Source organism: Quercus lobata, chromosome 2 (genome assembly GCF_001633185.2).
Source record: "Quercus lobata isolate SW786 chromosome 2, ValleyOak3.0 Primary Assembly, whole genome shotgun sequence".
In the NCBI taxonomy this organism is placed as follows: Eukaryota; Viridiplantae; Streptophyta; class Magnoliopsida; order Fagales; family Fagaceae; genus Quercus; species Quercus lobata.
This window is the reverse complement of record NC_044905.1, coordinates 10,327,808-10,342,323: the sequence shown is the minus strand read 5'-3', so window position 1 is coordinate 10,342,323 and position 14,516 is coordinate 10,327,808. Positions and strand designations below refer to the sequence as shown.

Below are 14,516 nucleotides of genomic sequence, written 5' to 3'. Positions count from 1 at the left end.
AGATGATCAACAAGTATAAAGCCCTAATGACTTCAAGAAGATTATATACGAAAAGGGAGTCCTCATGAAGAGGGGGATGAAAAAAAAAAAAGTGAGAACAGAAGAACGGTACAAGAACCATAGTCTGTGAACAGTGACCCATGTTCATTCCATGCGTCTTTTCGGACCAGAGATCTATTGATGCGAAGGGAATTTTTATCTTTAGCTAGAATATACTTCGTTAAGGCCTAGTTCTATAGTCCACTCTCTACAAATTCATTGTTTTGGGCTCCTTGGACCAGATTCCCATACCTGTTGGGCCTGGGCTCTAAATTGTGACCCTACAATTGGCGCCGTCTGTGGGAAGAACTTGTGCCTCAGCAAGTGAGACCGTTAAAGATGGAAGGATCAGGTCTGCGCCAAACGGGACACGCAGACTCCCAACGGCAGGACAACTTTCTAAACCTTGAATGGGAAAGAGATCAAGACAAGCGACGAGAGGGTAGCATAAATACCTCCCACATGAGCAGAAGTCGCTCGAAAGGGAAAGGCCATGCATCCCAAAAGCGGGATGATAATAGGGCTCTACAGCAAGAAATTGACGACTTGAAGAAGAAGTTGCGCCGAGCACAGCGAAGGCGTCCTTCCCCCAGTTCGGACACCAGCGATGAGGAGGACAATGAGTACAGGCGAAGGTCAAGAACCCCACCAAGTGAAACCTTCTCCTATGAGGAAGAGCAACCTCACAAACGCGGCCACAAAAGTTCGTCTTACAAGGGCCTAGTAAACGACGCCATGAGTAAGGCCTAGGACCGCATCTCTCAATCACCCTTCACGCACAGGATAGAGGGGGCTAAGCTTCCTCAGCGGTTTCACCAACCCACTTTCGCCATATATAATGGTCGGACGGACCTTGTAGAGCATGTAAGCCAATTTAACCAAAGGATGGTCGTCCATTCTAGAGACGAGGCATTGATGTGCAAAGTGTTTCTGTCCAGTTTGGGACCCATGGCGATGAGATGGTTCGACAGCCTCAAGCCAAACTCCATAAATTCTTTTAAGCAGCTAACACAGGCTTTCGGTTCTTGCTTCATAACGAGCAGCAGGGTTCTTCGGCCCTTAGATTCTTTCCTGTCCTTGTCTATACGAGAATGAGAGACCCTGAAGGCCTACTCGGATAGGTATTGGGAGATGTATAATGAGATAGAGGGAAATTACGATGACGTCGCCATCAGCACATTTAAGAGAGGCTTGCCGACTGAGCATGGTTTAAGGAAGTCCCTGACTGGGAAACCAGTCACCAGCGTGCGCCAGCTTATGGACCGAATCGACAAATATAAGAGAGTCGAAGAGGACCAACAGACGGGAAAGGGCAAAGTGAAGGTTACCCCTCAGGAGAGGAGGAACTTTAGGTCGGACCGATTTAACAACAGTAACCGGCCGAGAGGGGATTACTCGGGGCAGTCTGGATCCACCGGGGCACAGGCAGTCCATGCTGTGTTCCGAGAACCATTACACAAGATCTTAGAGAAAGTTAAGAACGAACCGTTCTTTCAATGGCCAAGTAGGATGGCAGGCGACCCCGCAAAACGTAACTAGAAACTATATTGCAAATACCACCAAGAACTGGGCCACACCACCGATGACTGCAAAAACCTAAAAAACCACCTGGACCGGCTAGTCCGAGAGGGAAAGCTGAGGCACCTCTTACAGCATCCTGTTGGACGACAAGAGCAAATGAGCGTCGAGGCAAGGCAAAGCACCTTGAGACCGCCCATTGGCACGATAAATGTCATTCTTGTCGCTCTAGGAAGAACCGGCTCCCATCATTTCAGAGTGATGTCAGTGGCCCGACTCCCTGTTGAAGCTGACGACCGGGAGTCTAAGAGGGCTAAAGGGATGGCCTCGCCCATACTCGGATTCTCGGATGAGGATAAAGTTGGAACCATCCAGCCCCACGACGATGCTCTAGTCGTCACACTTAGGATTGGGGGATATGACGTAAGGAGGGTGCTAGTCGATTAGGGTAGTGCCGTGGAGGTAATGTACCCTGACTTGTATAAGGGGTTGAAGCTGCGACCAGAAGACCTGACAGCATATGACTCCCCTTTGGTGAGTTTCAAAGGGAAAACTGTTACTCCGAAAGGCCAGATTAGGCTGCCTATACAAATAGGCTCGGACATAGTGGAGGTGGACTTCATAGTGGTGGATGCATATTCGCCCTACACCGCCATTGTAGCCAGACCTTGGCTTCATGCCCTAGGAGCTGTATCATCAACCCTACACCAAAAGGTAAAGTACCTGTCGGAGGGTCAGGTCAAAGAAGTGATAGGGGACCAAGCCATGGCCCGGCAATGCATGGTGTCCGCCATCTCGCGACGACCGAGTACTGAGCCCTCTACCTCCGCCGAGAATGGCTTATAGCAATTAACAACCCCAGCCCTGGCCTTGGGTGGTGGGGGACCCGTCGAGGAGGCAAGTTGTGAGGATTTGGAAAAAGTTCTTGTGGGCTCCGATCCGAAAAGATTTTTTCAGGTCGGCTCAGAACTACTGCCCCAAGAGAAGGAAAAGCTTATTGATTTTCTCAGAAAAAATGTGGACGTGTTTGTATGGGACGCCTACGAGGCTCCGGGGGTCGATCCGAATTTCATTTGCCACCATCTTAACGTTAGTCCATCCGTGACACCTAGGAAACAACCTCCTCGGCGACCGTCGAAAGAGCATGCGGATGCGGTGAAGGAAGAGCTGATGAAATTAAAGAAAGTAGGGGCTATCAAAGAAGTTTTTAACCCCGAGTGGCTGGCCAATACAGTTGTGGTAAAGAAGAAGAGTGGGAAGTGGCGAGTCTGCGTGGACATCACAGACCTGAATAAGGCCTACCCGAAGGATCCTTTCCCTATACCTCGGATAGATCGATTGGTGGATTCGACCGTGGGACACCCTCGAATGAGCTTCTTAGACGCCTTTTAAGGATACCATCAAATACCTCTAGCTGCCGACGACCAAGAAAAAACGGCTTTTGTCACCCCCGTTGGAAACTACCATTATAAGGTGATGCCCTTTGGCTTGAAGAACACCAGGTCGACCTACCAGAGGATGATGACCAGGATGTTTGAACTACAAATGGGCAAGAGCATCGAAGTCTATATAGACGACATGGTGGTGAAGAGTAAGTTAATGTCTGATCACGTGAGAGACCTCGGCGATATCTTTGAAATTCTGAGAAAATACAGGCTGGGCTTGAACGCATCCAAATGTTCGTTTGGAGTTGGATCAGGGAAATTCTTGGGTTATATGGTGACCCATAGAGGTATTGAAGTCAATCCCGACCAGGTTAGAGCTATCCACAGCATGCAGCCTCCTCGGAACCCCAAGGAAGTCCAAAAGCTCACTGGCATAATTTCCGCCTTGAACCGTTTTATCTCTCACTCTACGGATAGGTGTAGGTCTTTCTTCCTCTTATTAAACAAGTGGAAAGGGTTCGAGTGAACTGAAGAATGCACCTTAGCCTTCCAGCAGCTTAAGGAGTATCTGTCTCGGCCGCCAATCATGTCCAGTCTTGAAGCCGACGAGGTTCTATTCACCTACATTGCTGTGGCCCCTCACGCAGTGAGCCTAGTGCTGATCCGGGAGGACAATGGCATACAACGGCCTGTCTACTACGTGAGCAAGTCGTTGCATCAAGCAGAGATCTGTCACCTCCCCTTGAAAAAGGCCGTCCTGGCAATCGTACAAGCCACGCGAAAGCACCCCCACTACTTCCAGGCACACATCGTTGTTGTATTAACCCAGCTCCCGCCCAGGTCAATACTCCAGAGTGTCGATTACACAGGGAGAATAGCTAAGTGGGGGACCATTCTTGGCACCTTCGACATTAGGTACATGCCCCGCACCGCTGTGAAGGGCCAAGTCCTCGCGGATCTGGTAGCTGAGTTTGCTGAACCCTTACCAGAAGAAGGGGGAGGGGTACTGAGCACAGACGAAAAACTGGTCGGCACAGTCTCTCAGCAAGAACCCACTTGCTGGAAAGCATACGTTAACAGCGCGGCCAATCAAAGAGGCTCTAGGGTGGGGCTCGTCCTAATTTCCCCCAAGGGGATTACCATCGAAAAATCGCTAAGACTGGGCTTCTCGGCCACGAATAATAAGGTAGAAGATGAGGTCTTGTTGGAAGGAATGACTATGGTCGAGAAACTGGGCGAGAAATCCATAAACATGTTCTCGGACTCAAGACTTGTTGTGGGACAAGTAAATAGGGAATTGGAGGCAAGGGATGAAAGAATGCAAGAGTACCTAGTCCAAGCTAAGCGCTTGCGGGCGCGTTTTAACTTTTTCAGCCTAATGCATGTATCCAGGAGTGGAAACACCCATGTTGATTCTCTCGCCACGCTAGCCACCTCCTCGGCACAATGCCTACCTCGAGTTATACTCGTGGAAGATCTACACAGGCCCTTGGTGGTGAAAGCCGGGTTGATGCATGTTCACAGCGTCAAGGCAGGGCCTAGCTGGATGGATCCTATAATACTGTTTTTAAGGGAGGATATCTTATCCGAAGAGAAGAGCGAGGCCGACAAGATTAGAAGAAAGGCTTCACGATTCTGGTTGTTCGAGGACTTGAAATTGTATAAGCGCTCATTTTCAGGACCGTACCTGCTATGCGTACACCCAGATGCCACGAAGCTTATCCTAGAGGAATTGCACGAAGGAATTTGTGGGAGCCATACCGGAGGTAGATCTGTCCCATAAGGCCATAACCTAAGGTTATTGGTGGCTGAACATGCAGAAAGAGGCGCATGAATACGTGAAGAAGTGCGACCAATGCCAAAGGTTCACCCCAAATATACATCAACCAGGTGGGACCCTCAATCCGCTATCCAGCCCTTGGCCGTTCGTGTAGTGGGGCCTGGATATCCTAGGACCATTTCCTAAAGCAATGAGGAACAACAGGTTCCTTCTCGTCGGCACTAATTATTTCACAAAATGGGTCGAAGCCGAGCCACTGACAAACATTAGAGACGTAAATGCCAAGAAATTTATTTGGAAGAACATCGTCACCAGGTTCGGAGTCCCTCACACCCTAATCTCGGACAACGATCTTCAGTTTGATAGTAAGGCTTTCAGAAGGAATTGCAGCGAGTTGGGAATTGCGAATAGATACTCCACACCCGCTTACCCACAGGGGAATGGGAAGGCCGAGCCGTTAACAAAGTCATAGTAAATGGGCTGAAGAAGAGGTTAGATGACACGAAAGGGAGATGGGTAGAAAAATTGCCCCATGTCCTGTGGACATACCACACCATGCCGCGTAGATCCACGGGGGAGACCCCCTTTTCGATGACCTATGGAGCTGAGGCTGTCATTCCTCTAGAAACAAACTTCCCAACGCTGAAGACCAACACATTTTGTCCTAATGTTAATAACGGGCTACTGGAAAAAAGCTTAGACCCCATCGAGGAAAGAAGGGAAAGAGCAATGGTCCAACTTGCCTACTACCAACATAAACTTAAGCAAGGTTATGATGCCAAAGTGAAGCTAAGACCACTAGCACCCGGGGACTTGGTATTAAGAAAAGTCCTGGGCACTGCAAGAAATCCTGCGTGGGGAAAGCTCAGACCAAATTGGGAAGGGACATATCGTATCACCTCGGTGGCCGACATAGGGGCCTACTTTTTAGAAGATTTGAATGAACATGTAGTGCCACGTCCTTGAAATGTAAATAACCTAAAAAAGTACTATTATTAATGAAAGTTCGTCTTCATGGTACTACCTACCATGCATTCTTATCTAAGTATTAAACATAACCCAAGTCCTGCGTGGCTCCTCAGACCACAGGTTTGGGGGAAATTAACCACTGCGCAATTCTTATCTAAGTGTTAAACAGAACCCAAGTCCTGCGTGGCTCCTCGGACCACAGGTTTGGGGGAAATTAACCATTACGCAGTTTTTATCTAAGTGTTAAACAGAACCCAAGTCCTGCGTGGCTCCTCAGGCCACAGGTTTGGGGGAAATTAACCACTACGCAGTTCTTATCTAAGTGTTAAACAGCCAAGTCCTGTGTAGCTCCTCAGACTACATGCTTGGGGGAAATTAACCACTATGTAGTTTTTATCTAAGTGTTAAATAGAACCTAAGTCCTGCATGGCTCCTCGAACCACAGGCTTGGGGAAAATTAACTACCATTCTTTCATTCATACTTAGCTGAATTGCTTAAACTACGAGTAATGGTTTGTCCTCAGAAATCTAGTAACATAGTCGAGGCTCATTCATAATGAAGGCAAAAATGGAAGCAGTAAAACGAAATTCAAAAAAGAAATTATATCATTCATTAAGTTCCAAGATGTATCATCTTACAAGCGTTAACAAAAGCTAAGGAAATGATAGACAGAACAAAATAACTACAAGAAAAGCCCTACACTAATGTCTTAAGCTTTATCTTAGGCTGAGCTCTTAGCAGGGACCTCTGTCTTAGGGTGATCACTTCCTGTCGTGGGCTTGGGTCCGGCCTCCTTGGCTTGGGCGACAACGTCCCTTATAGTAAGGGCGTCCTCAGGCGACTTGTCCTTAGCTGGTGGCTGTACCTCCTTGTTCCCCCTTTTTTCTTCAGGTATGAGGGAATCTGGAGCAGTGCTCGGAGCAGAAGAGGGCTCCTCAGGAGGAACCGAACCCGGAATCTTGCGAATATTTTCAGGGAAGAAGATATTCTCAATCTTCCTAAGGTCGGAGTCCGCAAGAACTGCCGCCTGGTCCAAGGCTACCCCCCAGGACATGGTGATGTAGTCCCTGCAGACCATAGCCACCTCCTCGGTCAACCTGGCCTCAGTATCCGCCACTCCGCGCTCGTAGGAGGTTGCCACTACAGCCTCAGCCGCCTCCCTGACCAAGCGAACCGCCTCTTTTGCCTGTAGCAGCTGTGCCTTGAGGTCCGAGACCATTTGCTTCTCGGTCGCAACGTTTATTTTTGATAGATGAAGCTGCTGGCGCATGTCCCCGGCTTGCTTCGTTGTAGTCTTAAGGCCCACTTCGGCACTGTCTCGGGCCTTAAGTGCCTTTTTCATCTCCTTGCTCAGGCGCTCTTTTTCCAGCCTAAGAGCACCCGCAGCCTTCTCCGAGGCAAGACGGGACTGAACCTCAGTGTTCAGCTCTTCCTGAGATTTCTTTGCCCATTCCTCAGCCACGAAGATTTGTTGGGTGACCTATACAGGAGTAACAGAAGAATCATTAAAAGGAAAACGACAAGTAGACAAGCATGGAATAAAGGAACTAAACACTAAATAAGGAAGAGTCTTCGTATTACCATGGCCAGATCTCTCTTCAACGACATGAAGAGATCCGGTTGCCGGGTAGCTCGGAGCCCCTCCATGTCACAAGGCAGAAGGAGGGGCTGCTGTAGGGCCTCGGCGAGATAAGACGCCTGCCCTCGTTGGGACTCCCAAAGAGTTGCGTCCCACGAAATAGGGGCGCCTTCCAGCTCTAGGCGGGGGGACTAGGTGCGTTGCACCCTCCTAATAGCCGCCTCCTCTCGGCTATCAATGGACCTTGTCCTCTTGTCCTTGGGCTCTTTGCCCTTCTTCTGTTGTTTGGCCTTTTCAGGGCCGACCTCACCTTCTTCCAATTCTTCCACTAGCCTCTTCCGTCTCAAATTGGGAAGGGGTTGTAGCGCGGGGTCAGTGGAAGGAGGAAGAGAAGGGAGAAGCTTGGGTGGAACCTACTCCTTGGGGGCATCCTTGGAAGACTGCTCCTTGTTCCTATTGGACAAGAGCCCCCTCAGACTGGACCTAGGCTTTAAGTCCATATCTTCCTCTTCAACTTCTTGGCTTGAGTCAATCCAAGCAATTACCAGACCAGGGGAGTGAGCCGCCGAGAAACAGTCAAGATTCGAGCCGGAATCTGAGAGCTCTACAGGCCTAGTTGACACCTCGCCCTCCTCGGCGAAATGGAATTGGTCGATTTCAGCCTCGAGAGATGAATGCGAGGAGTCAACTCCCTCTCCCGGGACGGCTACCTCTTGGAGAACACGCTGAACGGGCAGTTGGACTGGTGGTAGGTCTCTCCGAGCAAGGAAGCCTGGTTTGGAGACGTCGATACGGGCTAATCAGGGACTTCCAGCTCTTATTGTTTGACCCACGTCCACAAAAGCGCGAGAAAGGGGCTCGTAGTCCAAGATAAGGGGAGCAGCACGTAGTTGCCCGTCCTCGCTCACAAAGATCTCGAACCTTAAAAGATAGTTGAGGGCTTGGACGTTGACCAAACTTATCCTCGGAGTTGTTTGTTCTTTGTCTGCAAAATACCCAAATGGAGGGTTATGTCAGTCTGAGAAGGCAAATAATCAAAACCAAAACCGAAATAAGTGAAAGGAAAGCTCAAAACTAAGATCCCTGCCGGAGGATCTGACCCTATAGTGCCTCACTTGGTGTTCCCGCCCTAACTGGGCAGTGAAGACCGTCGTGCCATGCTCCGAAGACAATCAAATGGTTGTCCTTCAAGCCTTTGTTGGACTTGGGAAAGCAGAATATTAGCCTCACCTCGTCGGACCTAGATTTCAGGTAATACGACTCATTGAGGCAATGACACTCGTACAAGTGAACTACATCGTGCCATGAGAGGCCGAGGTTCATCTGTTCGTTTAGAGCGTCTACGCACCCTAGGATCCGAAACATGTTAGCGGTGCACTGGTAGGGGGCCAGCCTATGACCGCGCAAATAATCCCTAGTTATCCTCCCCATAGGAATTGTTATTCCTCCTTCTATGAAAGCGATCATAGGAATGACGACCTGTCTCGTCCTTCTCTTGGTTAAGATCTGGTCCGAGGAGCAGTATTCTAGACCCACTCTTGACGGGATATGGTATTTGGCCCTGAAACCTTCCATACCGGCCGGAGAATCTACCATTTTCTGGAACTTATCCATCTTACTAACCCTAGGTGGTACGAAGAAGGTTTACTAAGAGAAAGAAGCTGAGAAGAACAACAGAGAAGAAAAACTAAGGAATACCGGGAAATGAACACTTACAGGAACGCAGATTCTAAACCTCCCAAGCTTTCCAAGCACCCACTGGAAATTCTTACGGAAGTGGCTATGGACTTTTGAGTGTTTTGCAAGAGGAAATGCTGGAGTGCTTTAGAACGTTTGAGTAGCTCTTCTAAAAAAGGGAAGTAATTCCCCTCAAAAACCTTATATAGCAAGGAGAAACTGAACAGGGCTACTCCTGCCCAAAGAATTGGGGAAATCTCTACCGTTGATCAAGTGTCCCACCGTTGGATGCAGAAGACATAAAACCGCCTAGCGCAATTAATAGCGCCTTGTGGGCTACGAAACGCCAGTGGCAATAATGAGGCACGTGAGGCTGTACTTCCACACGCGTGAGTCAAGAAACTATAATAAGTTATTCCATAAGTATCAAAATCCCACATTTTCTCCTCAGATAAGAGGGAAAAACCGGAATTTTGAGGGGCTATTGTAGGGGCAAGGGCCCAAGATCATACAATGGGCCTTGGGCCTCGTATGGGAAGTTCGACCACATCGGAGGAGAAGACGTGGGTGCCAAAAGGGTTCCTGGCCCAATTCTTGTGGGCCTAAAGATGTTTAGAAGGTGGTCCGAGGAGAAATGTCTCCTCGGACGTAACAAATATGGCACAGGCATGCACTCTGCCTACTAGAAGAACCTCCCCAACAGGCATTAGTAACAAGGATGAGTCCCATGGGCCCGTGTGAAGGAAGGAAACATTGGGTGTCCAAGGAGAGGCTGCAGCTGCCACATTAAATGCATCGCAACCACTTTTCTGGCCGCATTAATGTGGAGAGAACCTGTAAACAGTACTGTCTTGGCTACCACAACTCACAGAAAGATGGGGGGATGTCTGATGAGACAGACACTCAAGTGAGGGTCCAGATGATCAACAAGTGTAAGGCCCCGATGACTTCAAGAAGATTATATAAGAAAGAGGAGTCCCCATGAAGAGGGGGACGAAAAAAAAAGAAAGTGAGAACAGAAGAACGGTGCAAGAACCATAGTCTGTGAACAATGACCCGTGTTCATTCCATGCGTCTTCTCGGACCAGAGATTTATTGACGCGAAGGGAATTTTTTATCTTTAGCTAGAATATACTTCGTTAAGGTCTAGTTCTATAGCCCACTCTCTACAAATTCATTATTTCTGTGCTCCTTGAACCAGAACCCCATACCTATTAGATCTGGGCTCCAAATTGTGACCCTACAGGTGTATATGTCAAAATTAATATCCAATAAAAAAATAGAAAAAATTACATTTTTCTATCCTAAATTATACCAAAATTACATTTTGTACCTTAAAATTTTCAAATTCTCACTTTATTTCATTTTGCACCTCAATTTTAAGTTTGCATTTAACGTAGCTCAACTAGGCTAGGAATCTCTAATAGTAAACATGTACAGATTTTATCATCTACTCCAAAGTCCGAGGCTAGCAAATATATATATATATATATATATATTTTTTTTTTTGGTAATCATATAATATATATATTTGGTTACAAAGGATGCATCAAATTTAATCGGATTGAACCAAGTCAAACCTTACCGACATTATCGATATCTATTCAATGGTTCCCCAAAAAAAAAAAAAAAAAAAACCTAACCGACCTTATCCTTATCGTTATCGATCCCAATTAAAAGTCAAGATTATTCTTTGATTGACTTTTACTTTACCTTTGATAAAGTATTAAATAAGAAAATTACTAATTTATTATATTGTATTATTAATGTAAAATTTACATTTAACATTAATTATAGGACAAAATTTCTTTCCAAATTAATTTAGAACGAAATTCTTCAAACTTCTCTTATATACATATTTTTTTGTTAGATCTAAATTTTGAAAATTTAATCATTAAAGTACATATTTTTAACGTACATAATGTTAAATTTCGTTTCTCCCAAAAAAAAAATGCTAATTTTCATTCAAATTAAATGTTATTTACTATTCGATCAATAAAATTATTTTTTATGCACAATTTTTTTCATTTCCCATAAAAGTGGTGGTAAAACTTTCCTAAAATAGATTATTAACCAATACCCTAAAGATATTTGTTAGCATGACCCTTTAATTAATAATAACATAGCTATATTGATCTTTGATATTCTTATATATAATAAGAACATATAATTTAGTGTGCATTTGACATGGCTTAAAAAACCTGCTTTTTTTGCTATTTAGTTTATTTTTGCTACTATTTATGAGCTCTACTACCCTTTTCAATACTATTCATGAGTTTCACCATACTATTTCAGCTACATTTTAGTTTAATCTACAGTATTTTCAGCAAAAAGTTTTCAGTTTTAGCTGAATAAACTGTTTCTAAACGGATACTCAACGATTAGATTTTCCTCTCTGAAATGCTCGGAGAGAAACTTTAGAAAGAAACTTTTTTTTTTCCTAATTAAATGCGTACAATACGGATTGAGATCCTCTAAATTTTCTAAGGTACTCTACCAAATAGATTTCCTTAAATCTTAACTATTCTTTAATAATTTAATGGTCTAGATTTTGCCATGTTTGCATTTCACTAATAATAATCTTAATTGTTTTGTTTGTAACATTATTTTATAATTTTAAGAGTATTATTAGTGGAATGATGATATGACAGAATCTAAACCCTTAAATCATAAAAAGAGTAGTCAAAATTTAAATAAATATAATGATAAAATATCTAAAAAATCTAAAGAATTTGAATCTCATACAATATATATTTATACATTTTTACGGGTATGTATAGAATATTGTACATTTTTATGCATATGCATATGCATACGTTTAATTTACAATGTGAAACTGTGAATCTGAGGCCGCGCCGCGTGCGCTGTTTGAAGTCCGTATGGTGTATTAAAGCGAAACAAAAATACTCTATTCCATCCTATGACGTAGGGCTATGCGTCACTCAAATCGCGTACGCACATTCAGAAAAATGGCAGTATAGTAATTCAGCTGCAAGTTGCTGGAAATTTTCGTAAATTAAGAGCAAAGGTCAGCTATGTTGCTATAAATACATAGCATAGGTTTCTCTCATCTCACCAAACATTAGAACAAAACATTTTACCTGCGAATCTCAGCTTACTTACAAACAAAGAAAACAAAAATGGCTGAAGAGAACCAAGTGATTGGCTGCCACACTGTTGAGGCTTGGACTCAGCAACTTGAGAAGGGAAACGAGGCTAAGAAACTGGTATTCCATTTAACAAACACCCTTCTTCTTTTTTGTTTGTCTGTGTAGTTTTTTTTATATATTTATTTATTCAATTATTGTTATTATTATCATTTTGGGGTCTTTTGAATTCTGGGTTTTTAAGGTTGGAAGGGATTGTTACATGATTTAAATACATGGTCTTTATTGGGTTTGATTTGGTACTTGGGATTGGCTCGAATTCTTGTTTTTATTTATTTATTTATTTTCTTTAGAAAAATATATGCATACCTGAATTGAAATCCCAATAATTGATTAAGGGATTTGGTTAATCTTGGTTTTGCCTGATTTTGTTTGTTTGTTGTTTTTTAATGGCCACAATATAACAACTGCTTTTTTAATGGCCAGAAGAATAAAATATTTGTAATCAACTTGCATTAAATTTTTTTCTTCTTAAATTCGAATTGATAAATTTCAATAACGTATTCGAATTATCTAGATTTAGTTTTTGTAAGAGAGAAATGTACTAAACTAATATTGGAAAGGTTCTTGAATTTCTCTTTGGGACTTATTACCCTTATAAATTTCAATTAGATATCATCATTCCATATAAGAGGGTATAAAACTTAATTGTCATACAATATTGTGTATTTTTAAGATTTATGACTTTTATTATAAAAAAAAGTATCGGTATTGTCTGTATAATATATTTGTAGCTTTAGTCTAATTAGATATTTTTGAATCCTTGAATAGCTCCTTCTTGAATGTTTGAATTGGTTTACTTTTAGGTTAGATGATTTAACATGCATATAAAGTGTTTGTCTGGTAGATTTAGATATTGGTAAAGCAATGTGCTCAGAGAATCATTATATCATCGGGAAAAAAAAAAGAATTCTGTCCTTGTAGAGATTCGTTATGGCATTATGGCATAGCTTAGCTAGTTACTAATAAGACATGATTGAATTTAATTGTTGTTAAGGGATATAATACTATTTGTGTTGTATTGGCCAATACTGTATTGTCGTTAATTGTTGTGTGAGAATTATGAGTTTCCATTTTCATGTTTTTAGCTTTGTTTTTGTCCTGATTCGTAGAATCTCTTGAAAAAAAAAAAATGCCATTTACTAAGAAAGTTGCATGATAGGTGGTGGTGGATTTCACGGCTTCATGGTGTGGACCATGCCGTTTCATTGCCCCAGTTCTGGCAGAGCTTGCTAAGAAGACTCCTAATGTCTTATTCCTGAAGGTTGATGTGGATGAATTGAAGGTAAACAAATTTATTCCTAACATGTTTCTAATTAATAACCTAATCTGATTCTACATTAACTTGTATGAAACCCGTGCGTAGTTCAATTCAAACCAATATATGATTTTAACTTCAAAAAAAAAATTTACTTGGCTGTCTGCAGACTGTAGCTGAGGAATGGGCTGTGGAGGCAATGCCAACCTTTTTGTTCTTGAAAGAAGGCAAATTAGTGGACAAGGTTGTGGGTGCAAAGAAAGAGGAGTTGCAGCTGACTATAGAAAAGCATGCCACTTCTGTTGAATGAAATGTAATATAGAGGAGAATATATGAACCTCAGTACTGTATGAGTGTTTTCTAGTTTTCATTTGATGATAAGAACTGAGCTACTAATACTCTGGTAGTAGATGTCTAAAATGTGTGCTTGTTGTATGCAGCTACATTTTACCTTTTAATATTTATGGTTTTAAGTAATGTGAAGTAGTCCACAGTGCTTTCGTTTATGTTTATATGATACTTCCTTTTTTTTTTTTTCTTCTTCTTCTTCTTCTTGCACAGTCGTTATGTTGAAGACATTAAAGCATATTGTAATGCTTCTAATTATCATTTGTTGGGAAATTATAAACGTTTAGTATAAAATTTCTCTTTGTAGATTGTTTCTCTTCCACGCAGACGCACTCTGTGGCCATAGAAGTGGTGGTTTCCTTGACATTTGACTATTGGCTCAAAAGGGGTATTACTTGTTAGCAAGGCTGCTAACTGATTATGGTTTAATTTGTAAATTGCAGACCTGATTTTGACCTGCACTGGTCAAACAAAATCTCAATCCTCGTTTAGCCATCCTAGTTGCTTAGGCCATGAAGCCGTGTTTAAAATTTCAGACCGTGCAAAAACCAGTGTATAAAATATGAGTTTATAGTTGGGGGAGTCAGGTGGACTGAATGGTTTATAGAATCAATTGTTTAAATTTAAGTTTTTGTAATTTAAAATTTATATTTATATAATATTAAAAGTTAAAGGATAGCATTTAATGTTGTTGCACTCACGTTGACTCACATCAGCAGTCATGTCATTTCTATCCTCTTTTATATATGTGGGCTCGAGAGGTCTGCAACCCAGCCTAAACTCTACCTGGGCCCA

At 43.2% G+C, this 14,516-nt stretch overlaps 3 protein-coding genes across 3 annotated transcripts; all 3 read left to right on the top strand.

Annotated features, from left to right (window-relative positions):
* Nucleotides 1-2,022: 2,022 nt before the first annotated feature.
* LOC115959111 lies at nucleotides 2,023-2,949 on the top strand. Its single transcript, XM_031077416.1, has 2 exons — nucleotides 2,023-2,271; nucleotides 2,515-2,949. The coding sequence occupies exons 1-2, from the start codon at nucleotides 2,023-2,025 to the stop codon at nucleotides 2,947-2,949; spliced, it is 684 nt and encodes a 227-aa protein (XP_030933276.1).
* A 579-nt stretch (nucleotides 2,950-3,528) lies between these two features.
* LOC115959101 lies at nucleotides 3,529-4,725 on the top strand. The gene has a single exon (XM_031077406.1). It carries the CDS (start codon nucleotides 3,529-3,531, stop codon nucleotides 4,723-4,725), a length of 1,197 nt encoding a protein of 398 aa, XP_030933266.1.
* A 7,286-nt stretch (nucleotides 4,726-12,011) lies between these two features.
* Nucleotides 12,012-13,885, top strand: LOC115974417 (thioredoxin H-type-like). The gene is made up of 3 exons (XM_031094785.1): nucleotides 12,012-12,175; nucleotides 13,278-13,400; nucleotides 13,543-13,885. The coding sequence occupies exons 1-3, from the start codon at nucleotides 12,089-12,091 to the stop codon at nucleotides 13,681-13,683; spliced, it is 351 nt and encodes a 116-aa protein (XP_030950645.1). The 5' UTR covers nucleotides 12,012-12,088; the 3' UTR covers nucleotides 13,684-13,885.
* Nucleotides 13,886-14,516: the final 631 nt, after the last annotated feature.

What these genes read in the sequence shown, in the direction of transcription:
- LOC115959111 (XM_031077416.1), top strand. Translation starts at nt 2,023, where the DNA reads ATGTACCCTGACTTGTATAAGGGGTTGAAGCTGCGACCAGAAGACCTG. An exon ending in CATCAACCCTACACCAAAAG is followed by an intron (nt 2,272 to 2,514) that starts GTAAAGTACCTG and finishes AGATTTTTTCAG; the next exon opens with GTCGGCTCAGAACTACTGCC.
- LOC115959101 (XM_031077406.1), top strand. Translation starts at nt 3,529, where the DNA reads ATGTCCAGTCTTGAAGCCGACGAGGTTCTATTCACCTACATTGCTGTG.
- LOC115974417 (XM_031094785.1), top strand. Translation starts at nt 12,089, where the DNA reads ATGGCTGAAGAGAACCAAGTGATTGGCTGCCACACTGTTGAGGCTTGG. An exon ending in GAAACGAGGCTAAGAAACTG is followed by an intron (nt 12,176 to 13,277) that starts GTATTCCATTTA and finishes GTTGCATGATAG; the next exon opens with GTGGTGGTGGATTTCACGGC. An exon ending in TTGATGTGGATGAATTGAAG is followed by an intron (nt 13,401 to 13,542) that starts GTAAACAAATTT and finishes GGCTGTCTGCAG; the next exon opens with ACTGTAGCTGAGGAATGGGC.